General features: G+C 36.9%; 1 protein-coding gene across 7 annotated transcripts in view; it reads left to right on the forward strand.

Moving 5' to 3' along the window:
• Positions 1 to 25,828, forward strand: part of PDLIM5 (PDZ and LIM domain 5) — a 225,992-nt gene that overhangs the window by 67,462 nt on the left and 132,702 nt on the right. For all 7 annotated transcript variants that reach the window (XM_053608692.1, XM_053608717.1, XM_053608773.1 and 4 more), the window contains exon 3: positions 8,218 to 8,369. In XM_053608692.1, coding sequence (XP_053464667.1) covers positions 8,218 to 8,369 — 152 coding nt within the window. The remainder of the gene's footprint in view (positions 1 to 8,217; positions 8,370 to 25,828) is intronic.

Below are 25,828 nucleotides of genomic sequence, written 5' to 3' on the forward strand. Positions count from 1 at the left end.
CCAAGCATTCCATATTTGATGAAAATATGCAGAAGGTTGAATACTTGCACTTTGGTTGTGGTTCACTGTACAGGTACTTACCTCCTACTTGTTATCCATAGTACTTTTTTTTTTTTTTTGAGACAGAGTCCCAAGCTATTGCCCTCGGTAGAGTGCTATGGTGTCACAGCTCACAGCAACCTAAAACTCTTGGGCTTAAGTGATTCTCTTGCCTCAGCCTCCCAAGTAGCTGGGACAACAGGCACCCGCCATAACACCTGGGTATTTTTTTTTTTTCCGTCGTTGCAGTTGTCATTGTTGTTTTAGCGGGCCCAGGCCGGGCTCAAACTCACCACCCTTGGTGTATGTGGCTGGCGCCCCGCCGACTGAGCTTTAGGCACCGCCCTCCCCGTAGTACATTTTAGGATAATTACCAAAATAAATTCCTTTTGAACCACAATAAATTGTTCTGTTTAGTAAATACATGACAATTAAAATGGTGCTATCTGTATTATAAAACTGGTTTCTGTAATATATAGTAGTTGGACTTACATATTTTCAATACATCATTTCTATTGCCAACACTCATTTTCTGAGCTTTGCAACTGCTGGCTTATTTCCAAGGAGAGGTAAATAGAGGTTTTTGTGTGCATGTGACCATATTGAGCAGTTCTGTAATTTAGACAGACAGCACACAGCTTTCATTAGAGAATTCTAAGGCATGCTAAGAGCCACTGCTATGGCTAAATATTTTGTGTCTTGATAGAAAAGCTTAGAACAATATAGCAGCTGTATTGAATGATCATTTTAAAGAGAAATCTTAGACAGCTAAACTTATTTAGTGATATTTGCTATAAGGGGTTGTCATTTAAAAAAATTAAAATTCTTTTTTTTTATTGTTAAATCATAGCTGTGTACATTAGTGCAATCAAGGGGTACAATGTCCGGGTTTCATATACAATCTGAAATACTCTCATCAAACTGTTCAACGTAGCCTTCATGGCATTTTCTTAGTTACTGTATGTAGGCATTTGTATTCTGCATTTAGTAAGTTTCTCCTGTACCCATTCTAAGATGCACTTTAGATGTGGCCCCATCCATTATAAAAAAATTAAAATTCTTTTTGTTTCTGTGAGGGGAGCAGGAGGTGCTCTGAAGAGGTAATAGCTAGGGGGAGAGAGGTTAGTTTCACAGGTATAACTAACTTCTTACGAATCTCAAATAGTATACTTTTTTATGGATAAGTTACATTTTTTATTCAGTGCATTTTTTAGTTCCTTATCTAGGTGTCTTGAGATATTAAAAATTTCAGTACAGTTTTATAAACATACAGCACTACCTTTTTGTTATAAAGTTTCAGGAAGAAATGCTGTTGGCATCCTCATTTGCATGGAAACTAAGCATTTTGGGAGAATTTTAGTTACAAATTTTATTTGAAAACAAATAACATGTTTAATAACATCCTAAGTATTACTGTGAGAAACTGGCTCTATAATTACAGTCACATATGTTATTTTACCAATGCAAATCAGAATTAAAATCTTCTCTCTTCTATAGCTACTGATTATTTTGGTATTCTGTTCAGTTTAAATACTGTTTCTTCCATGATCTTGGTTCCCTTTTCTTTTTATACCAATATTGTCCTTTATACAAACCCCATGTGTTCTCTTGTTTTCTTTCATTCCTGTTCTTCCCCATCCCCTAGTTCAAGGCTTCTTCACCAGTATCTCACTGTTGATTCTTTTCCTTTGGTTTCTTGGTACAGTGGCAAGCAACACTTAACTCTCCTGGGATGTGGTGACATACGGTTCCTGTTCTGTGGGAACAGAGTTTGGAAATCTCAGAATTAGAGAGTGGTAAGCAGTGAAGGTTGATGCAGTGAACTAAGATTCTGAAAGTGGCACATCCTTCCCTGTTGCTGAGTGAGGGGAAAGTTTAGGCTTAGAGAAGCAGAGGGAAGAGAATGAATGAAGGAGTGATGTTTGACCTTCCTTTAAGGAAGGGAGTGACAAATAAGAGGATCTGACTGGTCAGTTTGAAAAACTGTCTTTGCCCTGTAGGTTTTGAAGTGGGCTTCCAGCCTGTGTGAATTTGTGGCTTAGTCTAACAATGAGCAGCAATAGTGAACATTTCCTGTGCATTTTGTGGTATGTGCTGTGCTGGTGTTTTGTTTGACCTGCTCAGCGGCTCTCTGAGGCATGTGGAATTATAGTCCCCATTTAGAGAGCTCTAGGGCTTAGAAGGCCAAGAAAATTCAGGCCACAGAACTAGTAAGTGGCTTGTAGAGCATGAATACATGCTCACATTTGCCTGACTTGAAAGCAGATGCTCAGAACTGGGGCTTACTTGCTACCTGCTTGTGAAGAAGTCATTTAATCACTTTGAAGCTCTTGTTTTCCTACCTATAAAACAGTCTACAACTACCTCACAGTAGTAAGGATGATGCAGGGCCCCTGAAGTTTCCTGCTTTACTGTTGGTGCTCAGTAAATAGTACCGATTAGTTTTTTTCTGGGTCATTTTTTTTCTCAGGGTAGGAAAAGACTGTGAAATGATCTACCTTCCTTAAATGACGGAAGAAAATTTACCTTTGGGTCTTTCCTAGTCAAAATAAGATGGAAGAAGCCCAAGGCCCTAATCCCTTTTTCCCTTACAACGACCCCCCCCATAGTCTGTTCTCTCTGCTTACTGAAGATTAGACTTTTTATTCAAGAGAAAACTTCTGTAATCCATAATTTTATATAAAAAGGTTAAAGCACAGCTCTTCCTAGGGATGAGTTTTAGTTCAAGTATAGGTGATTGATATTAGATCTCTCCTAAGTTAATGGGGAGGCTCAAAAAAGACATCAGCCTCTTGGGGAGCATACAGTTCTAGTTTTCCTTCATTTTAGTGTCAGTAAACAGTTGATTTCAGAGGTAGTTCCAATATGTGCAGCGGTATATGCTTGCACTTTAGACCAGAAAGCAGTTTTTAAAGAAGCATACAGCTATAATTAAGTCTATGGAAAATTGGGCAGTAGTGCTGAAAAATGTATTGAATATCAAAGGAGAAGCATTTGCTTGTGATTACTTTGATTTATACTGAGGTTGACCCAGGAGTCTCCCACGATTGCTCCCTTCCTATACATTGTGCATTTTTGATGTATATGCACACTTATGGCTGCCATGTAAGATGTATACTGCTGACAGAAAGTTATTACTGCTTCAAAGAAATGCAAGCTATTCAGACTTGCAAAATCAGTGAAAAATGAGCTGTGCAAATAATGAAAGACCTTGTAGTCTTTCCTTGACTACTCACAGTTCACAATGATGATGCCTCCCTAGTTAAGAGAAGAAGAGTATTTATCCTTCTAATGCGTGAAAAGCTTGAGGAAGTAGTTGTGGAGAGAAATGAAACTCACAGGAGTATTGAGTGAGGTACTACCTTTTCACAAGTCCTGAGTTGGTTTCCGTGCATTGAGCATTTCTCACTATATACTTCATTAGTTTTAAGCTTTTCATGCTCTTAAGTTTAAACGGTGTGAGTAGGAATGAAGATAGAGATTTAGAAGTCAGTGTTGAAAATCTAAGATGATTAATATTACTAAGCCCCAAAAAACTGTAAACAAAAAGGACTCAGTATGGCAGTTTATATTTCTGCTAATTCGTTGAGAAAGGATTGAGATTAAATACAGTTAGGCTCTTCCTAAAAATTGCTAGATAAATAAAGCTACCAAGGGAAGTTGTAGCATCTCATTGGAGGTGCTACAAACTGTACATTAATAAATACCCAAAATGGGTTTATTTTGTTATATTGCAAAGGTTTGACTTTTGATTTTACTTACGTTACTTCAGTCTAATTATTAACTGAAGATTGTAAACAAAAAATACTTCTGCTAGAATTTAGTATATTAAACTGATATGCTGATTTATTGATTTTATTTAGTACAGTCTAATCAAATATGCTTATGAAACCCACACTATTCAACACTCTTAGAGAAGAGCAGACTATAAACATGATCCCCAAATTTATAGCAGAAGGTTTGTATTTCAGACTTCAACTTTATTTTACACTGTAGGAAGCAGAAGATGTTTGAGGTTTTTTATCCTAAGAGAATTGACATGATTATGACTTTCCCATGTGGATGATAATGAAGCTATCATTTGGAAATGTAAGGATGGAGGAAAAGAAAAGGAATATAGAGAGGTGAATGAGGGAAACCTCCTGTGTCGGCCACAGGCAAAGTCAGAGTGAAAGGTGGTGAGGATGTGAATGTCATGGGAGATGAGCAGATGTATTGAAAAGATTTAGTAATTTTCCTGGATGTGGCACCTAAGAAATAGGCAAAATTCACGAGGCTATAGAATTTCTGTGCTCCATGATCTGAAAATAAAGGTGGCAGCTAGAATAAAAACAGTCCTTAAAAAAAATAGGCAATTCTGAGAAATTGGTTTCGAAAATCTCGAGATGGTAAGAGCTAAAGAATCTAGTGGGAAACTAGAGCAAAGGAGTAAGAAATACTCATCTGGTTATGGCATTGTCTTTGATTTGTTTATTTCCTTCCGACAATGTTCATTTTGTTTATATTACTACTAGACTGGGAATATTTAAATTGCTTCTGTTGGGTACATTTAGAGCAAATGCCCATTGGTTTTATTGTTTTTATGTGAGGATGGTGAGGTAGTTTAGATATGTTGTATTTCTGGGTAACTTTTTTTTTTTTTTTTTTAATGTTTTCCCTTTTTAGCTAAAGCAAAACCTAGGGTGATTTATGTTAATATTTTCTTTCATTACCAGGATTCCAAATTTTATTAATTTGCCTGTTGTAGTGGGGAATTGATACTTCTTTGCCCCACAGAAGTCTTCCAGATTCGACTCTTACTTTAGGATTAAACCTATATAGTTTTGTACAGGTAGCTCACAAGTAGATACACTTTTAAAATTGATAGGGGCCTTAGAAGGCCTTTGAGATCATCTAGGGCAGCCCTCACATTTCTCAGATTAGTAATCTGAGGTCAAGGTAGTAATAATACAGCAATAGCTAACATTTCTTGAGCTGTTATCTCGTGTAATCATTTTAACAACCCTATAAGTGAAGTGACCTTCCCAAAGTCCCATAGAATGTGGTGACATAGCTGACCTTAGGAACTGTTTTCTTCATAAATATCCTTTACAATTTGAACAATTTAGTTCTGTGCATTAGAGAAGAAAAAATATTTTCTATTATTAAATATTTTCTTTAAGATTTAAATTAATAAAAAGAAATACTAATTATTAAAAATGTGAGGGCTGCACACATTTATTATAGTAAAATTATATCATTCAATATAATTATAGTTATTGTTGCTTTTAAAGACATTTTGCTTAATCTTAAAAACATATGTACACACATTGCTTTTATACCTTAATTAATATGTCTACACAGGGGGTTTTTGTTTGTTTCACTAGAGACAAGGTCTAGCTCTACCACCCTGGGTAGAGTGCAGTGGCATTATCATAACTCCTAAGCTCAAGTGATCCTCCTGCCCTCAGGCTCCTGAGTGGTTGGGACTGTAAGTGAGTGCTACCACACCCAAGCTAATTTTTCTGTTCTTGCGATGTTGCTCAGACTGGTTTTGAACTCCTGGTGTCAAGCAATCCTGCCTCAGCCTCCCAAAGTGCTTGGAGTACAGGCGTGAGCCACTGTGCCCCTGCCTACATAGTGTTTTAAAATATACTTAAAAGAATTCTCTCTTATATTTTTCTTGGATTCAGTTCTGTGATTCTAAAATCCAATATATTTAATTATCATTGAATTATGGAAGTACTTTGTCACTCTGTCAATCACAATGATATAGAAGTGTGTGTGCGCACCATATAAACATGTGCATATGTGATACAGCTACGTTGACAGGCTTGATATGAGTTACATCTTGATCTGTTTTATTTCGTTGGTAAGAAATAAATATATTTCACTAATATTTCTTACTACCATTAACATCTGGGTGTCTGAGTGTTTTTGTTAGTACTAAGATAAAAATTAAATCACTATGTATGTAATAGAGAGTATTTGATTTGCGGGGTTTAAAATTTTTTTATACTTTGTTAGATTTTATATATCCTTGCTGTAGATATTTTTTCTTACAGATTTCAAAAATGTATAACAATTGATTTTCACTTGATTGTTATATGTTAAAATGTTTGTAAGTTTCAAACTATATCACATTTTAGTTTTTCTTAATTTCACAATTTAAAACCAAAGATTTTGCCAGTGTTAAATAATAAATATCATGGCATCCACTCATTTGCATGCATTTTGTGAAGGTCTGTAATGTGGGATGGAAACGTAGACGTAGTTCCTGCCTCAATGAGTCTGGCAGTCAGTCCTATTTTCTTGATTTTTATATCTCAGTACTTGTTTTTATGTACTGTAAGATTGGTCTGCGCCTCGATCATTATTTTTAAGAAAGAATTTGACAACTGATAGTAATGAAAACTTAACTGAGCATATACTGTTTCATTGTATTTATGGTTTTACTTTCAAAGTATGTTTAGTGAGCTGAGGTTTTGCATGTGTGTATGTGTTGTGATTTTGTTCTTATCAAAAAGTTATTTTAGTGGGTGGCGCCTGTAGCTCAAGGAGTAAGGCGCTGGTCCCATATGCCGGAGGTGGTGGGTTCAAACCCAGCCCTGGCCAAAAATCACAAAAAAAAAAAGAAAAAAAAAACTTATTTTAGTAAAGTGTTCTCTAAAATCATTAGTTTTTTCAAAGTGTAGCAAAATACATATAACAAAAAAGAACCATTTTTTAACATTTTTAAAAGTACAATGCAGTTGCTTTCACAGCATGCATTCTCAGGGTTATGCAACCATTATCACTGCCCATCTCTAAAACTTTTTCATCATCAGAGATAGAAACTCTGTTAAGATCTTTAATTTGAAGTACTAGAGGAATGCTGGTTACTTACTTTTTTTTTTTCTTTGAGACAGTCTCACTCTGTAGCCCTTGGTAGAATGCTATGGTGTCATATCTCACAGCAACCTCAAAGTCTTGGGCTCAAGACATCCTCTTGCCTCAACCTCCCAAGTAGCTGGGACTACAGGCACTCGCCAAGAGGCCCAGCTAGTTTTTCTATTTATAGTAGAGATGGAGTCTTGCTCTTGCTCAGGCTGGTTTCTAACTCAAACTTGTGAGCTCAAGCAATCCACTGGCTGGCCTCCCAGTGTGCTAGGATTACAGGTATGAGCCACCACGCCTGGCCCAGCTCATGCTCTTTTGTACACACGTTTCCTTCTCTTCCCTCTGTGCCTTCTCTCCCCATCCCCTGACCCCTGCCACCCCAGTCTGTTTTCCTACCTGGTTATTTACTTTCTTTTTCGGCCCTACTCTCACCTATCTTCTAGCACTCCAGTATTTAGTGTCATCAGCATTTACTTATTGGATGCTAAGTTATCATTTGAATTAGAATAGTTTCTTTGATTTGTACTTGTTTCTTGTTTCTAGGTATCTGAAAACTGAACTGCCATTCATTTTACTGTAACTTTATATTTGTTTCTTTTGGAGCAATGAAATAGGTACACATGAAAATTGAAAGAGATCAAACTAAACAATGTAAATGCATAGAAAATTTTACCGAGCAAGGAAAGAAAGATTGGGAATTAAGGATTCTGATATATAGTAAAAAGTCTGTCAGTCTCACATACAACCAGTTTCTTTCCTCTCCTCTAAGTGCCTGGAGCAGGAAGCACACCAGTCTAAACGGTGGTTGGGCCTATGATGTGAACTCAGTCCCCAAGCACTGGATATGAACTGGACTCAACAGGAAGGATTGTTCGATAGATCCTCCCTCTGTGTTACTCTTTGTGCTCAAACAAAAACACAGCTATTTAAAGAGTTTAAAAAAATTATTTCTAAGCCCCCATTCAGATTATATTCTTTTTCTTCTACTAAAATGTGAAATATCTTTGGCTACTTCTCTTCTTCATTCACAGCAATCACACAACTACCAGTGTACAATTGAAAAAAAAAAAGGAGAAATTATCAAAGAACCTTTCTCAGAAAATTATTTCAGTTTTTGTACAGAGCAAATAAGAATTTAAGAAAATAAACCTGAAGATCATTTAAATTTTAACTTTACATGTTAAGCAAGATAACTTTGTGTTACTTTAATACTATATTAATATGCTTCTGGTATAAGCAAAAGTATAATTTTTGTCTGCATTTATTATTCTTTATTTTTTAAAGAGTGACTTTCCTCCTAATGATATATATTTATTACAGCTAAAAGATGGTGGCAAGGCATCCCGGGCGAATGTAAGAATAGGTGATGTGGTTCTCAGCATTGATGGAATAAGTGCAAATGGAATGACTCATCTGGAAGCCCAGAACAAGATTAAGGGTTGTACAGGCTCTTTGAATATGACTCTGCAAAGGTAAGTTGCTTTTTGTTTGCCTTTGAGAGAGAAAACAACATTAAGGAATGTGTTTTTGTGTGTTTGATTCATGGTGTTAATTAAGAAGCAGTTTCTGCTACCATTGTTTCAGGTAAATAAATTTTATAAATGGGCTATTAAATTGGATAATTGAGCAGTATGAAAATTGCTGAAAATTTTGAATTATTTTCTTATCAAAAGTCACGTGTGCACATACTCAAAAATTGTGTGTTTTTTAGTCAGTGAATTCAAGAGTTCTTGAAATCACTAAGTACAGGTAACAAATGTTTATTGTAGGGTAAAATTATTGGTCTTAAAACCCTGAACAGTACATGTATATTAGGGGACCTTTTTTTTTGGGTGTGGTTTGGCTTTCTTTAGTTTGTCTTTTTTCCTTTTGTTTTTTTTTTAGTTTTGGCCCGGGCAGGGCCCAAACCCAGCACCCTCCGTATATGGGGCCAGCACCCCACCCACTGAGTCACAGGCACCACCCAAAATGATTTTTAATATACTTACTTGAAGGCTTGACTTTTTGAGCTTACTACTTTTTAAAGTCACTTTGGCTTCGTTTATAAAATTATAAACTACAGTAGCGCCTCCATAGCTGACTACCTCCCTACATTGACCATCTCCTTTAGTTGACCTACTTTTCATAGACCAGACATGCACCACATACATGTATCAGTACACTAGGCCTCGTTCCTTATGTTGACCACCTCCATATGTTGATCTGTTAGTTACAGTCAATTTACTGTAGTTAATTATTACATGGATTATGATGTATATCTGGTATTTTGAGCATCACAACATTTGACCTGCACTCAGATCATATGGAGTGCTTGTTAAAAGTATTAATTTTTATGCTGAATCAGAATTTCTTGAAGGACTGAGAATTATATTTGGTTAAGTTCTCTGTGATTATTATGAGTTATAAGGTTAGAATCAGTGCATATTTTGGGCTCGGGAAGGGAGGAAAAAGAGGGAATAGAGAGAGAGAGATTGAGTGACAGGTCTGAAACTTCAGCTTTGTAAAGAAGGTAGCTTGATCATCTACCAGGTGGTTGTGGAGGGCTTTAAATAACTCTTGCTTTTGATGATTACAAAAAGAACCCTTTATTTTATGAAATTTTTTGTCCCCCAAACATCTCATAGTCTTTTATAAACTGTTATGTACTTAAGTGTCTTTAAGAGTAGATTAATATATGTGGTGCCTTCTAAAGATTCCAAGAATGAACCTTTTTTCTTGGAGCCTCTCCTGAAACTAGTGTTTTGTGGAAAGCACTTTGGTAATGTTTCTCTAGTCTTTGCTACTGCTGTTGTAGGGATTACTATTTAAAGGGTCTTAAAAATGAATTAGGAAATATTTTTTACAATTTTACTTAGACATACAGATCTATTTTGACTTAGACATACAGATCTATTTTGATGTATCATGACTTTCTAACTAATTCTTTCTTTGGGGTGGTCTTTTTTTTTTTTAAGCAAGAGAAATTCCTCTTAGTGGGATAGCTGAATTAATTGTTAAGTGTATTTTAAATTTTGATAGCTAATGCATAGAAAAGTAGTCAATGAGGAAAGTAATCATTTTAAAAGTATTCTTCTGTTCTCTGTATTTAGATGCATAACACCAAAATCGTCTGAATAAATGTTGAAATATAGAGAACAGAACACATGAACATGATCATTTAAAAGCGTTTTTATCAAATATAAATTTTAAAAAATAACCAAGAGGTCAAGAAGCTTAACTTGTCTGAGATATCAAGGAAACAAACAAAAATATGGAGGATGATGGGCTGTTTTTCACATTCAAAAGTTGAATGTTTATGTAAGGGTATGAGCTCTTTTTATAGGCTTCATGTCATTTCTTTCATTCCAGCCTGCTTATTTTCACATTGTGCTGCTTGTTTTATGACTCAGGATCTAGAATCTTATTTTCTTTTGAAAACAGTTCTGGGCTCTATACGAGTAGATGAACCAGATGTTATTCTGTTTGGATGCATTTTCAATTTAAGTCATCCGCCACTGACTCTAATAAAGATTCTTTTAGGCTACTTAAATATAAAATCTAACAAACAAATTTACAAAACTGACTTATTATAAATATTTGGATATATACAACTTAATCTTAGCTTCATATTTCTGAATATAGGCATTCAGAGTGTTTACTTGTAGTTCCCTTTGTGTTTTTGAACATTTCTTTGTTAAGTAGTATCAGCCTGTTTTGATGGTGTATACATTTAAAAAAAACTCATCATACATTAATAATGCTACTGAAGAAATACTTTTGCTTTTTAAGGGAAAAATAAAACTCTGAAGACTTATCTTTGATTTTTCTGAATTTGACAGCATTCTTTTTTTTTTTTTTTTGGAGCTAGAGCCTCAAGCTATCACCCTGGGTAGAGTGCTGTGCCATCGTAGCTCAAAGCAACCTCTAATTCCTGGGCTTAGAGACTCTCTTGCCTCAGCCTCCCAAGTAGCTGGTAGTTGCCTGCCACAATGCCCAGCTATTTTGTTTGTAGTTGTTGTTGTTTGGCAGCCCAGGCTGAAATCGAACTTGCCAGCTCTGGTGTATATGGCTGGCGCCTCAGCCACTTGAGCTATAGGCGGCAAGCCTTGAACAGCATTCTTTTTTTTTTTTTTTATGATTTTGAGTACCCTTCTGAACTAATTACTAAATAATTGGACGTTTATATGAATTTCAAAATTATTTTTTAATTTTTAATTTTTTTAATTTTTTAAATTATTGTTAAATCATAGCTGTGTACATTAGTGCCATCAAGGGGTACAATGTGCTTGTTTCATATACAATCTGAAATATTCTTGGCGCTTTGTCACTTCTTTTTTTTTTTTTCAGTTTTGGCTGGGGCCAGGCTTGAACCCACCACCCCTGGTATATGGGGTCAGCGTCCTACTCCTGAGCCAGAGGCGCCGCCCACACTTGGTCACTTCTTTATCTCAGCTCACACTAACCAAACTGCTATGAAATTCTTCTTCCAAATTGAATTGCCTAGAAGAGTAGTTTCTCATTTTAGCTTTTTGCTTCATACACATGAAGTTATCTTCATAAATATGTAGTACTTTCCTTTATAGGCTTGTCTTAGTCTGGTTTCCCTAGAAGCAGAGTCTGAGATAGGGATTCTTGTGCAAGTAATACAACAAGGGTGTTTTTCTGGATGTTACTGTTAAGGTATGAGTCAAGCAGAATTGGAAAGAAGAGGAAACTGAGATGTGCCGAGGTGTGAGATCAGGCCTCACTTGATCCAGCAGGAAACTAGGGAACAAAATTACACCATAGAGGCTGTCCTACCTCGAGACAAAGGGACTGGGCTTTTATTCCCTCTCCCTTCATGTGTTAGCTGTTGGTTACCAGCCGTCCTAGACTTACGTTGTATGAGTGAGCAGGGAAGAGGGCTAGCTTCAGTTGCTTCCATGGGAGGTTGCTGGTATGAACTGTTAGCAATGATGCAGAGAGCACTGGGGGCCTGAGTGTACCAGACCATTGGTAGGTTTCCAGGGGATCCAGGCTGATCACCAACATGTGCAAGAGGTTCTCTCTAGACCTGAGTCTCCGCTCAGAAGATTATGTTCTCTGTAACTATGTCCACTCATGTTTTCCTCTCCCATTGGCCACTGCTCATCACAGAATACCCTCTGTTCCATAGATTTTTCACTGTCCTTCATGTGCCTTTACACCTTCTCATGAGAGTCACTTCACCTAGAATGTGCACCCACTGTTCCCTGCCAATGCCTGCCTGCAGAGCCACAATACCCATAGAGAACCTTGTCTCCTGCCCGTAGTCTTTTCCTGCTGTTTCACCTCATTTGTGGTTTTCCCCTCTGCATGCGGATGAAACAGTTTATATCACTTAATTCAGCATTTAATTACATACTAGGTATAATCCAGAATAACAAGGCTGATTCCATTAGTCATATACAAATAAACTGAATTAGTTAATAGTCTTACCTAATACTGCCTGATATTAGTTAATTACTCCATGTATATTAGTGCCATTTCTCCAAGTAGGCTCCTTGAAAGCAAAGCCCATGTTTTCTGCACTATTTGTATTTGGCAGCCTCTCATACAGTTTTGTGGTTTTTATGTCTAATAAATGTTTGATAGGTGCCAGAATTATTTCCTAAACTTTGAATCATTGATTTGTTCCACAGATACTTAATGAAGTCTTTGTGCTAGGCACTGTTGTAATGCTTGGGACATAGCAGTGAACAAAATAGACAGAAGTCTCTGCTTTCATAGTACTGACACTTCAGCACTCAAGCAGAATGTATGGTATATTTCATGGCGATAAACATGGTGATAAACGTTATAGGGAAAAATAAAGCATGTGAGGGAGACAGAGAGTGCAGGGGCAGGGAATTGCTGCTTAAAATAGGGTAGTAATGAGGGCGGCGCCTGTGGCTCAAAGGAGTAGGGTGCCAGTCCCGTATGCTGGAGGTGGTGGGTTCAAACCCAGCCCAGCCATAAACTGCAAATAAATAAATAAATAAATAAAATAATAATAATAAAAAAGAAGGTACTAAGGAAAGTCATGGAGAGAAGGTTAGTGGGTATCTGGGCCATAAGGTGTCCCAGGCAGAGGGAAGAGCCAGTGCTGTGGCCTTCTAACAAAGGGGGTAGAAGTGGAACAGAACAATGGCCCTGTGGGTCACTGGCATGTTTGTAATGAAATTTAAGTTTCCTATAAGATTATGAGAAAGCTTTGCAAAGTTATAACTGGTTGGCCAGATCCAGACAGGGAGCAGGAGAGAAATAACTTCATTATTAGAAAGGGAGGCCAGAGGAGGGAGCAGACTAAGCCTCTCTCCAGACTAATAGTGGTGTCGCTGGCGGCACTGCCTTTTCCCTCCAGCATGCAAACTGCTGACTCTCCCTGCTGCCAAATTCTGTTCACCTCCACCCAAGAATGCTCTGGGGAGAACATAAAGGAGAGAACCCATTTTTTTGTTTTTGAAATGAAAATTACCAGCAGTTTTGTTTTGTGGATTTTATGCATTAAATATTATTATGTATCAGTTTTTAAGAAAATGTATCTATTTTTTTTTTTTTTTTTTTTTTTTAGAGATATGGCCCTCGGTAGAGTGCCGTGGCCTCACACAGCTCACAGCAACCTCCAATTCCTGGGCTTAAGCTATTCTCTTGCCTCAGCCTCCCGAGTAGCTGGGACCACAGGCGCCCGCCACAACGCCCGGCTATTTTTTGGTTGCAATTTGGCCGGGGCCGGGTTTGAACCCGCCACCCTTGGTATATGGGGCTGGCGCCTTACTGACTGAGCCACAGGTGCCGCCCAAGAAAATGTATCTATTTTTTAAAATTTGATTTCATTTTTAGTCCATGAATGTTCTAAAATAGGATAAGATTTAGATAACAAAAAGATAAAGATACTTGCTTAAGGTTGCTTTGTAATAATTATTTATACCTAGTCTAATTGTCCTTCCATGACATTCTAAAAAATAAGACTTAACTCACTATACTTGGGGATAGAATGCTTAGAGAAGTGTGGATTTTATTTTGATTTTTCTTTTATCCTTGAAAACTATTGGAAAATATTTTCTTTTCTGTACCCTGAAACTAATTCTAAGAGTATTATAACTAATAATACTAATTATTAGTAGTATTAAATAGACTATTATTAGTATTATTAGTATTAAATAGACTATTATTAGTATTAAATAGACTAATTCTGTTTAAAATTTTTACTCCTAGGGTAATAAAGCAAATAGCACTGTGTTTATTTTAAAATATCAAATACATATTGCCCCTGATTGTGATCCAAGTAAAAAGAATTACACCTTATTTCAGCTAATAGTAGAAGAAAACTACTTCCAAGAGCTTTGGTGTCTAATTAACTATATTAGAATTCTGTGAGTACATTTTTTTAGCTATTTCACTTATTTCAGTGCTTCTCTTCATAGGACATAGATAAACTTGGTATTAGCTTACTGTATGATTTAGGACAAGTTCCTAAACTGTTCGGCCATACAAAATGATGTCCTGGGTGATTTCTAAGTTCCCCAAATTCTGGTTCTTGTTCTGGTTTTTTCAACTGTAAATGGATAAGTTCCCTAGAGCTTGCTGTTAGATAACACCAACTTAAGTTTGCTTTTTTTGGCTGAGAGAATCAGGAAATTGGACTTTCTTCATTGGAGTTATCTTAAACTGTGCCAGGTTAACAAAATGGCTTGTAATTTTCTGCCCACTTTAAGGTGAACAGTAGGTCAGATAGATATTCAAACAACATTTAATCATCAAAAAATAGAATATGATGTATTTTTATCCTTATTTTGTACTTTTAAATTAATCCTTTGGAATTATAGAATATATAAAATATCGCTTCTGTAATTTTTTTTTATATTATTGTTCGTGGCATGTCTGTGATTTTTTTTTTTTTTTGTTTGCTTTTTGTCCTTTGGTCTTCATTGAGTATATTAACTTGTTATGATTGGAAGTGAAAGATCTAGAAGAGTGGAGTTTTGAAAAATACTGATGTACTCTCCTTCTGCCTTCCCTATCTTCATCCTTCAGACAACCAAACAAATTGTCAGAGATCCAGTGACTACTACTAATGAATGACAGACTGGAATAATTTTATAGGTACATTGGGTTAAAAGAAAAAATAAAAGGTATCTTTTGTATCATACTGAAGTTATTGGCCATCTTTTGTTTGATTTTAATGGATTGCTTCATATCTTATTACTGTTAGCTTTAGGGTCCAACTTTGCTATTCTTTCACTTGTAGAATAGAGACAGGATTTTGGAAAGTATTTTTTCAATCAAAGTTTTCATTTCTCTATCTGGGATATTTCAATTCCTGCTAATCAAAAGACATTTAGTTTGATTTCTTTTATCAGAGTTGCACATCATCCCATGTGAGATTTGTTTTCCCTCTTTGGTATTTCACATGCTTTTCTGGTGTTTATTCTATAGTTTAGCTTTTACTGCCTTCTGTTTGCTTGTTGTTTTTGGTTTTGGTTTTTAATTCTTAATTTTTCAGGAGGATTGAATCTGATTGATTATAATTGATTAAAATTAGAAATTCTGCTTAGAGAAAGGAAGGAGGAGAAGCATGTATTGACAAGTATTACACATGCTTTTTCATATAGATTGCTTAATCCTTGTATCAACCCACTGAGGAAGAAGTCAGCATATCCATTTTTAAGTTAAGTACATAATGGCTTAGAGACCTATGTACTTTGCCTCTCAAACTCAGGTCAGTACAAACCCTGTACTTCCCTCACTTTCTTTCTTGCAGCGAAGGTGTCAGTGACTAGTCTAGTTTAGCTTTTACGGCCTTCTGTTTGCTTGTTTGTTTGGTAAGATGGGGTAGCAGCACAATACGGGTAACTCTTTGACTCCTCTACTTGTAAGCAAGTGTCTCCATTGAGAAAGTACTTTTTATTTTCACTCTCACCTGTAAATATTCAGTAATGAACACTATACCTTTTTTTTGCAATTTTTGGCCAGGGCTGGGTTTGAACCCGCCACCTCCGGCATATGGGGCCGGCGCCCTACTCCTTTGAGCCACAGGCGGCGCCCCATGAACACTATACTTAAATTATTTTCTATGTCTAGCTGTTTAGGCTTGTTTTCCTTTTCCTTCCATTCTAATATATAGGGTCTTTCTAAAGCATATAGAAAATGAACACTATACTTAAATTATTTTCTATGTGCTTTAGAAAGACCCTATATATTAGAATGGAAGGAAAAGGAAAACAAGCCTAAACAGCTGAGTGAGCCCCGGATAGGAGTATTCATCTGTGTACTGACTTGTATATATGGTTGCCTCTCTAAATCAGAACGCCATTTTTGTTTTCTCTCCTTGTTGAATATATTTGCTGATTTATTTCTAATAAAGTTTGAAGACTTAGTTGCTTAGCAGCTTTTGTATGTGCTGAACTCTAGTTCCCTGAGTAAACAAGGATTCAGGAGTTTTATGGATTGCTCAACGTGACACTCACTGGAAAAGAGATTATAATTGTTGATTGACAGACTGATCAGCAGATACAGAAGTATTTATCTTATGTATCTCTTTTTCTTCAGTTGGGATAAAGATGGTTGGAAATGGGTAGGTTCAATTTAGTTAATATTCTTTTTGAATAGTCTATAGCAGTTTGATAAAAGCAGATTGGTAAATGTGGGTTAGTAGGGATATATTTTGTTTTGTGTTTTGGTCAGGATATATTTTGAATTTTGAAATTTTTTGAACTTTAGCATCTTGAAATCATACAGGTTTTTTTTTTTTTTTTTAAGTTTTTGGCTGGGGCCATGTTTGAACCCACCACCTCTGGTATATGGAGTCGGTGCCCTACTCCTTTAAGCCACAGGTGCCGCCCTCATACAGTTGTTTTTTTAACAGAAAAATCTGTTCCTGGCTTGGCACCCATATCTCAGCAGTTAGGGCATCAGCCACATATACCAAGGCAGGCGGGTTTGAACCTGGCCTGGGCCTGCTAAACAACAATTGACAACTACAACAAAAAAATAGCCGGTATTGTGGCGAACGCCTGTAGTCCAGCTATATGGGAAGCTGAGGCAAGAGAATCACTTAAGCCCAAGAGTTTGAGGTTGCTGTGAGCTGTGACACCACAACGCTCTACTGAGGGCGACATGGTAAGACTCTGTTTCAAAGAAAAAGAATCTATTCCTTTGAAAGAAAAAATATTTTAATCTATAGTCCTTTGTGAAAACAATCCTAGAAAATACATACAAAGATTTGTTTAATTTTAAATCTTTTTTTTTTTTTCAGTGCTTTTTTTTTGCAGTTTTTGGCCGGGGCTGGGTTTGAACCCACCACCTCCGGCATATGGGGCCGGCACCCTACTCCTTTGAGCCACAGGTGCCACCCAATTTTAAATCTTTATTATACATTTTTTTGATTATACCTAAAATAGTCTTTGTGAAAGAAAATTTTAATACTTAGAATTTGTTATGTGTGTAGAATTTTTAAAGTATAAAATATGAAATATAAGTATAAACAAGGTGAATGCTAATAACATTGGTTTTAAAATTAGGCAAACTTGGTAAAAACTCTAATTAACCCTTTCCTAGCTGTGTGATATTAGGCAAGTTACATACCTGGGTTTCAGTTAGCAATTTGTAAATGGACATCATAATACCTGCCTTTAGGGTTTTTGTAAAGGTTAAATAAAATAGTACATTTAAAGAACCTAGGACATAAAATAGATGTTTTCTCTTCTTTCTACCTGCTTTTCTCCTCAACTGATAAGTGAGTATTAATATGGTCTCTGTTGTAAAGTTACCTCCAGAAGATTGTATTTGTTTTGTTTCTTGGCAACAAGATCGGTATGGGGCGGGGTGTGGTGGGTGGGGAGAGAAAGAGGGAAGCTAGGTAGGTGGTGACCTGAGAAAGTCAGAAAGTATTAGAAGAAAGGATTACTTAGTCAAATGAGTGATTTTTAAAAATCATACAATGGTAAGTAAAGCCTTTTCAAAGGGTGTAGTGGATACAGACATGTTTACTGCCAACTACTGCTTTGGTTCAAAATTCTTGTTTTAACCAATAATTTATGGCTGATCTGGCAGGAAAAATAGTGACAGCAGAGAGAAACCAGTACACACCTAATCCTGTTTATTCTGCGACTCCTCTTATCCTCCTTAGAGGAGCAACACAGATAGACTTCGCTGTGGACTAGGTCAGGACTTCAAAAAAGTGAAGTTTTTCCCTCTCATTCTCCCATCCCAATTCATGTATATTCCCTTTAATTTTCTGAGTAACATGTTAAAATCAAGTAAAATTATTAACTTTTGGACCATATTTTTATGATACTTTGGAAGAATAAGTTTGAAATTTCTTCATGTTTATAAAGCAAAAAAATTTGGACTTTTCCTTCAGATTTACCTTATGACTAGCAGCTATAAAGAGTGGTTGTAAAGAGAATGATTAACAATCTCTCCTTTAAGGGATTTATAATCTTTCCATTGGGACAAGAAGAGACAGAAAGTGCTACAGAGGTTCCACAGAGCGTGAGATGCCATTCAAGTGGAAAGGCTTTGTGGAGATGCTGAAACCCAGGCTAGGCTTTGAAGGCTGCGGAGACCATCTGGGGTGGAGGAGAACTGAGGTAGGGTAGAGCTGACAGATCTCCAGGCATGTACTGGGGTGAGCGTGCTAACCTACTGGAAATAGATCAGAATGAAAGGAAAGTGAGGTTACAGTGGCTTTAGACACTGAAGTATTATTGAAAGTTTTGATCAGAAAAGTGACTTACATGTAGAATATAAATGTCTGAACATAAAAACTAAGAAAATGCCATGAAGGCTGTGTTAATCAGTTCGATGAAAATATTTCAAACTGTATATAAAACCAGCACATTGTACCTCATGATTTAATAAAAAAAAAAAAAAAGAAAAGTGACTTCAGGATGATACTTGGTGAGACCGTTTGGAAGGAGGTAAGAGAAACCAAAGGCCACGAGACTGGTCAGGCAGGTATTGCAATGGCTTGGGCAAATGGGGGCTTGGAATAGAAAGAGAGGAGAGATGAGAACTTGTGAACAGTAATTCTAAAGGCATAGTCATGGATATGAGGAATGAAGGAGGCAGCAAAGCGGGGTCAAGATTTCAGCCAACTTGGGCAGGCTCAGTGCTCTGCCTCTTCCACCTGCCCCTGGAGTCCAGGTTCTGTTGTGTTACTGAAGCTCCTTCTCACTTGAATGCCTCCCAGACTCCTCAAGCTCAGCATGGCCAAAACAGAGCTTTAGACTCAGTGAAGTGGCCCACGCCTGTAATTCCAGGGTTTTGGGAGGCTGAGGTGAGAGGATTACTGGAGTCCTAGGCTAGCTTGGGCAACATAGCGAGACCTTGTCTCTGCAGAAAATTTGAAAATCAGCCATGCCTAGTGGCACATAGCTGTAGTTCCAGGTACTTGAGAGGTTGGAGTGGAAAGATTCCCTTGAGCCCAGGAGTTCAAGCTTACAGTGAGCTGAGATTGTGCCACTGCATTCCAGGCTAGGTGACAAGTGAGACCCTGTCTCTGGGGAAAAAAAGAAAAAGAAAAGAGTGAACAAAAATGGACCTGTACTTCTGTCTCACAAATGTGCATCTCCTGCTGCACTTGTCTTGGTAAATAGACAGGTCATTACCCCCATTACCCAGGTCAAAAGGACTCATTCCTTGTCCAGACCTTCCACTTTGATCTATAACCATCTGCCTTTGTATATGTCTCAGAACACACTATCTGAGAAGAGAGTGGAATAAACTAGCATGGCAGGAGAAGCCTAGCTCCTAGTCATAATGTTTATGTCTTATTTGGAAATGTTTAAGGTTCATGTGTTCAGCATATATTAATTAAACACTTGCTATGCTTATCACTGGGGATGGAAAGGAAGTTCTCATATCTGTACTCAAGGAGGTCATATTCTGGGGTTTCTAATCTTACATAGGACTTATTTTATGTCAAACATGTTATGGATAACCTCTCTCCACATTAAGATAATGATTGCATTTTTAGTAACTGTGCTTTTTATAAATACGGTATTGCAGTTTTAGATGAAGATGTCAGTTTTTTTGAAGTTATGTACAAGAATCTACATATATTTAAGAATCTAAATGTATACATAATTTAAGCAGACTTTATTCATGGATCACTTGTGAAAACTTAAAACTGTGTGCCAGTTACCTCCACCTGCCTCAAGTGTGGTTCAGGTTGGGAAGTACTGGCCAAAAATACTTCAAGCCATCAGAAAACAGAGAGATAGAGAAGCAGAGAAACCTGCAGGGAGGGAGAGACGGAAAGGAGACAGCATGAGTGTGGGGAGGGACCTAACCATAGAAGGGCACAGACCTGAGAACAGTTGAAGTACTGACAGAAGATTCTCCTGACCATGTCTGTTTATTTTTTTATTTTTATTTTTTTTATTGTTGGGGATTCATTGAGGGTACAATAAGCCAGGTTACACTGATTGCAATTGTTAGGTAAAGTCCCTCTTGCAATCATGTCTTGCCCCCATAAAGTGTGACACACACCAAGGCCCCACCCACCTCCCTCCTTCCCTCTTTCTGTTTCCCCCCATAACCTAATTGTCATTAATTGTCCTCATATCAAAATTGAGTACATAGGATTCATGCTTCTCCATTCTTGTGATGCTTTACTAAGAATAATGTCTTCCACGTCCATCCAGGTTAATACGAAGGATGTAAAGTCTCCATTTTTTTTAATGGCTGAATAGTATTCCATGGTATACATATACCACAGCTTGTTAATCCATTCCTGGATTGGTGGGCCATGTCTGTTTATTAACAGATGAAAAGGAGCATGAGGCTGCAACTTTGGGTCCTACTGAATTAACATAATCTTTATGTCATTTTTAAAAATGAAAAAAAAGCTTAACTTTAGGGTTTTACAATGAGAAGTTCTAATGTTTCCTTATTGTATGAAAAGCAATACCTGAATAAGATGGAGCATGTTCGCTGATTATGTGGTAATAAGATCACACCTAATTCCTGCAGAGCAGACTCAGTTTACTGTGTATTTATTACATACCCCAGTACCTACTACCAGGGCTTAGACAGACAAGATATTCTCTAAAGCGCAAAATTTTTATTGCGCTTTAGAGAATGCCACTTTTATAAATCTAGAAATCATTCACAAGAATTTGTTAGTGAGGTAAAGACAAACTGTTCATCTGGCCATATTTAATGGCAGCAGTCTCCTTAGAGTTCCAAACAGGAACTCCAACATTTTTGTCCATAACTTCAAGAATTTTCGAAAGGATTGGAATTCAAGTTGTTGTCAACTATTTTTCAGTGGCTGTTGTTGCTATTAGTATTTCAGAGACTGAAGTAGCTTGGGGTTTATATGAACTGAAAATTACATGGGAGTGATTGGCAGTGCAAAACACATATGTCATAGAGTATTTATATACATCAAACTTTTTTTAAAAACATATTTTAAAGCCTGCATTTTCACAGTACATCAGCTTAAGAAATGGATCCCAATGTTGCTGTTCCTACATAATAATTTTTTGACGGTACCTGTGGCTTAAAGGAGTAGGGTGCCAGCCCCAAATGCTGGAGGTGGCGGGTTCAAACCTAGCCGTGGCCAAAAACTGCAAATAATAATAATAATAATAATAATTTCTTCTTACCTGTCATGAACTCTGTTGAAATGCATATAAAAATGGTCCTCATTCACTATTTTTTGCATGTATGAACTTTAATTTCTTCTTTAGTAAAGTAAGAGTGCATTTTCACATTTTAATAAGAATCCATAGATGGCATTCTAAATTCAAGTGCTTCTTTTACAATTGAGTCTACCTTTATCTTGGCTGTTTTGGCTGAAGTTTATAGCAGTGTTTTCCTGTGTAATTCATCCTATTACAATGAATATGAGGGACTTTCCAAATTCTTTTGTTTTACAGGAATTATGTTATATAGACTAGGCTTTGAAATAATGGATTATTTATTAGTCCAGAATGTTTTTGTTATCCTCAGAGTATTTTTGGTTACCAAACTATTCTTAAAATGAAGAAAAATATTTTTATATTTGAAAGAAAGGCTAGTAAACTGCCTCTTTCGAGGTAGAATTTGAATCTCTTTCATACACTAAAATAAAAACATCTCTTTTCCAATCTACCCTTCTATAATGTTTATGTAGATTTTGTTTTCTAAAAATAAACCTGTTCACTATAGTGTGGCAAAGACTTATCTCCAAAGGATCAAGAGGGAATTGTTCCTTTAGAGGAATTTTTGCTGTGATAGTTATGATTTTTTTTTTTTTTTTTTAGAGACAGTCTCACTTTGTCACCCTCGGTAGAGTGCTGTGGCGTCGCAGCTTACAGCAACCTCTAACTCCTAGGCTTCGGTGATTCTCTTGCTTCAGCCTCCTGAGTAGCTGGGACCACAGGCGCCTGCCACAACGCCTGGCTATTTTGTGTTGCAGTTGCCGGGTCTGGGTTTCAACCTGCCGCCCTCAGTATATGGGGCCAGCGCCCTATTCACTGAACCACAGGTGCCACCAGACAGTTACAAATTTTTGCATGTATTTTTTATTGCTGTATAATGTTTACAGTTGAGGTTAATACTAACATTTTTGTATTATGCAGAAAAGTGTTTCTTATTTATTTGTCTATTTGAAGAAAGTTACAATAATGCTCTTGTTTCCAGTAACTTTAGGTAATGGTTTTTCTTCTGAGACATGAAAGGAAAAGTATTGAAGTATTAGGTAGGCAAGTTCAGTATTGTTTCTTAGTACAGAGTAGGAATTTAGTAAGTAAAGCATATTAAAGAAAAACAAAACCTGTATATTAAAGTTTTACTATAACAAGTTACTATGCAAGGGACTCTGTACCTTAGTCATTTAATCTTAGCAATTTATTATGGCATATTTTATCTTCTGCTTTATAGAGAGTTAAATAGGTACTTCACACAACTTAAAGATAAATAAGCCAGAATTCAGCCTCAGGTCTGTTTCTCTTCTAATGTGATGATTTTGCTACATCATCACAGTCTTCTTTAAATGCAGAAATAAAAAAAAAATCTCATTGCATAATCATAAATTCTTCTCTGAAAGTTATTTTATTCTTTCAAATGTATTAATACCACATTAAGAACTTTTGTCATTAAACATATTTTATAGGAGTTAGAGAGAGGCAATTATGGAAACATTTATTTGAAGTTCCAGTAATTTCAAATTCCATGGAAAATACTAGCCAGGAGTCAATGTTTTTGAATAGTTTTGCTTTACTAGAAGCTTACACAATATTCCAGTAGCAGTATTACCTTGTTCATTCCCATATTATCTCCAACATGTGCATTCTCTGAGTGAATTAAAAGTACCTTTGATACTGTCTTTCATCCGTGAGACAGTTTTTCAGTTGGATTAAAATGCATGCCCAAGTTTAAGTATTGAGACCAGACTTCATGGATTCACGGCATCTTAGAATTTGGAGCAACTCCAGCTTAGAATTTGGAGTCAGCTTTTATTATTTGACCAGGTCTCTTTGTTGCTATTTATATTTTAAAATTTCCTTTTAGGTCTATGTAAAGATTACTTACAGTGACAGCTCTGTAAAAACTCTGCACCCCAGTGAGACTGGAATTGAAGTTGCAGTAGAGGGGGGAAGGGAAAGAAAGACAGGTGTGAGCCTGTGATCTTCACCTTCTCACCTTGCATGCCTGTTGATGACCTTGCTCATTGCTTTCTCCATCCATTTTGTGGTCTCATTACCATGTTCTCTTAGGTATCTCATCAGTATTTTCTGCTAATAGGTAAGTTCTAGATTTAATTCTAGATTTAGTGGTGAATTGGTTTACAGCAAATGCTTAACTCTTAAGGAAGCTAGTTTTGCATTTGCCTTCTTTTTCTCCTTTCTTTTCTTCCTCTACCTCTGCAAGCATCTCTTTATCTATACTGTACCAGTTGCTATGCTAGGGTCAGGAAATAGGTAAAGAAAATGTTCAAGAAGCTCCTGATGGGAAGAAATACATGGTATAGTGACCCTTTTTGTGATACAGGTAGATGATTCTCAGAATATAGGTATATATTAAAGATAGGTAGCAACTGGACCATAGAGGAAGGAGTCTGAAGGTCTGAAGGAGTTAAATATGTCCCAGGAGACAACGTATCAGTTGAAACTTGAGTGTGGAATAGAGCTTGTTAGGTAGTCAACAGTAGGAGGAGAGGGGCTCTTCTAGAGAGAAAGGACAGTTTGTGCAAAGACATCTACAGTTCTGAGAGCTTGTCCGTAGTTTTGTAGGGCTGAAATGTAGTTTTTGAGGGAAGAGGAAGAGTGGGGAATGGCTAGAGAGTTGGGAGGGCTCAGATTATGAAAGGTCTTGGCTGCCATAAATAAAATTTGGAATTTTGTCTCTAAGTACATGGGAGACTGGGCACAGTGGCTCATGCCTTTTGGTAGGCCAAAGTGGGAGGACCACCTGAGGCCAGGAGTTCAAGACTAATCTAGGCAACATAGTGAGACCTCAGCTCTACAAAAAATAAAAATAAAAACATTAGTCAAGCATGGTGTGCATACATGTAGTGCCAGCTACTTGGGAGGCTGAGGCAGAAGAATCACTTAAGCCAGTGGTTCAAGGTTGCAGTGAGCTGTGATGACGCCACTGTGCTCAATCCTGAGTAACAGAGTGAGACCCTATCTCCAAAAAAATAGGAAACTATTTGCAATGTAATAATACAAGATTTAATAATAATAAATATTTATTGAGCAGGTACTGTGTGGCCAAGACTCTTTTAAGTGCTTCATATACCACTCCTTTAATCCTTCTGTGAATTCTGTAAGGTGTAGGTGCTGTTATTATTGTCCTATTAAAGATGAGGAAATGGAGTTGGATAGTGCCTAAATAATTCATTTGCTTAAAATCCTGCAGCCAGGATTAAAAACAACCACCACCATCACCACCACCAGGTATCCTGGCTATGTAATGCATCTAGGGTACAGAGAGAAGAGACTGGTTAGGAGACTATTTCAGAAGTCTTCAAACTGCTGAAGACCTGGGCTGGGAGAGAGATGGGGTGGAGGAGGGAGGGTTCTGATGGTGAGGGCCAAAAGTCCCAAAACTGGTTCAGTAACTTCTGCTGAGCAGGGATGGCGTCCCTGTCTTCCTGCCTCCTTTCTATTGTTTATCTCCTGTTTAAATCTCTGTTCTATTTCTTTTCTTTAGTATTGTTCCCTTTTTGCCTCCCATTAGTAACACTTACTTATGCAGGGTTTAATTGGTATGAGTCTATATGAATTGCTGTGCAGTGACAAAAAGAAAAAGACAGAGTCCCTGCCTTTCAGGAATGTTTCAGTGAGATTAATCAAAACCTGTAACACAAGTCGGAGGTCATCAGAGTAATTCAAACTTCTGGGAGAGCCCTGTGTCATTTGCTTGTATACTTCCTTTTCTCTTATATTGCCACAGCCATTTGAGATAAATTCATCTGGGCTAATGAGGTTTTTAGCTCCCTGGTTTCTTTCCCTTTTAAAGTCAGAACTGGGTCCTCTTAGTGCTGCTACACATTCTCTTTTTAAGGCACATGATACTTAGTATCCCTTCCCAATTTCTCAACACCTTGGCCTTCTGAAGAAAAAAAAAAAATCTCACTCATGTAAAAACCTCATTTCTATCTGCCACTGAACTATTAAGTTCCCTAAGGGCAGAGGCCATTCCTGTCTTGTTTTGGGTAGGATTGTCCAGACATTTCCTGAAAATTTATCTCGTCATAAGTGGTGAAGTATTTGTTGAACTGAGTACTGCATTTAGGATGAAAATTTCCTAAAAGTGCCCTTGTCAAGAATGAGGAGATCAAATTATGGAACTAAGGTGCACACGTTCATTATGTGTAGTAAAACTATAATGAAGTGTCATTTTTGTGTTTTCCCACAGTGGAAAACACAAAGCTACAAAACAACAGATTGGAAAGAATAGTTTTGAGGGACAGCCCTATGTACCATTGTTCTTTTCTGGGAAGCCATAATTTAAC

Source organism: Nycticebus coucang, chromosome 1, assembly GCF_027406575.1.
Source record: "Nycticebus coucang isolate mNycCou1 chromosome 1, mNycCou1.pri, whole genome shotgun sequence".
In the NCBI taxonomy this organism is placed as follows: Eukaryota; Metazoa; Chordata; class Mammalia; order Primates; family Lorisidae; genus Nycticebus; species Nycticebus coucang.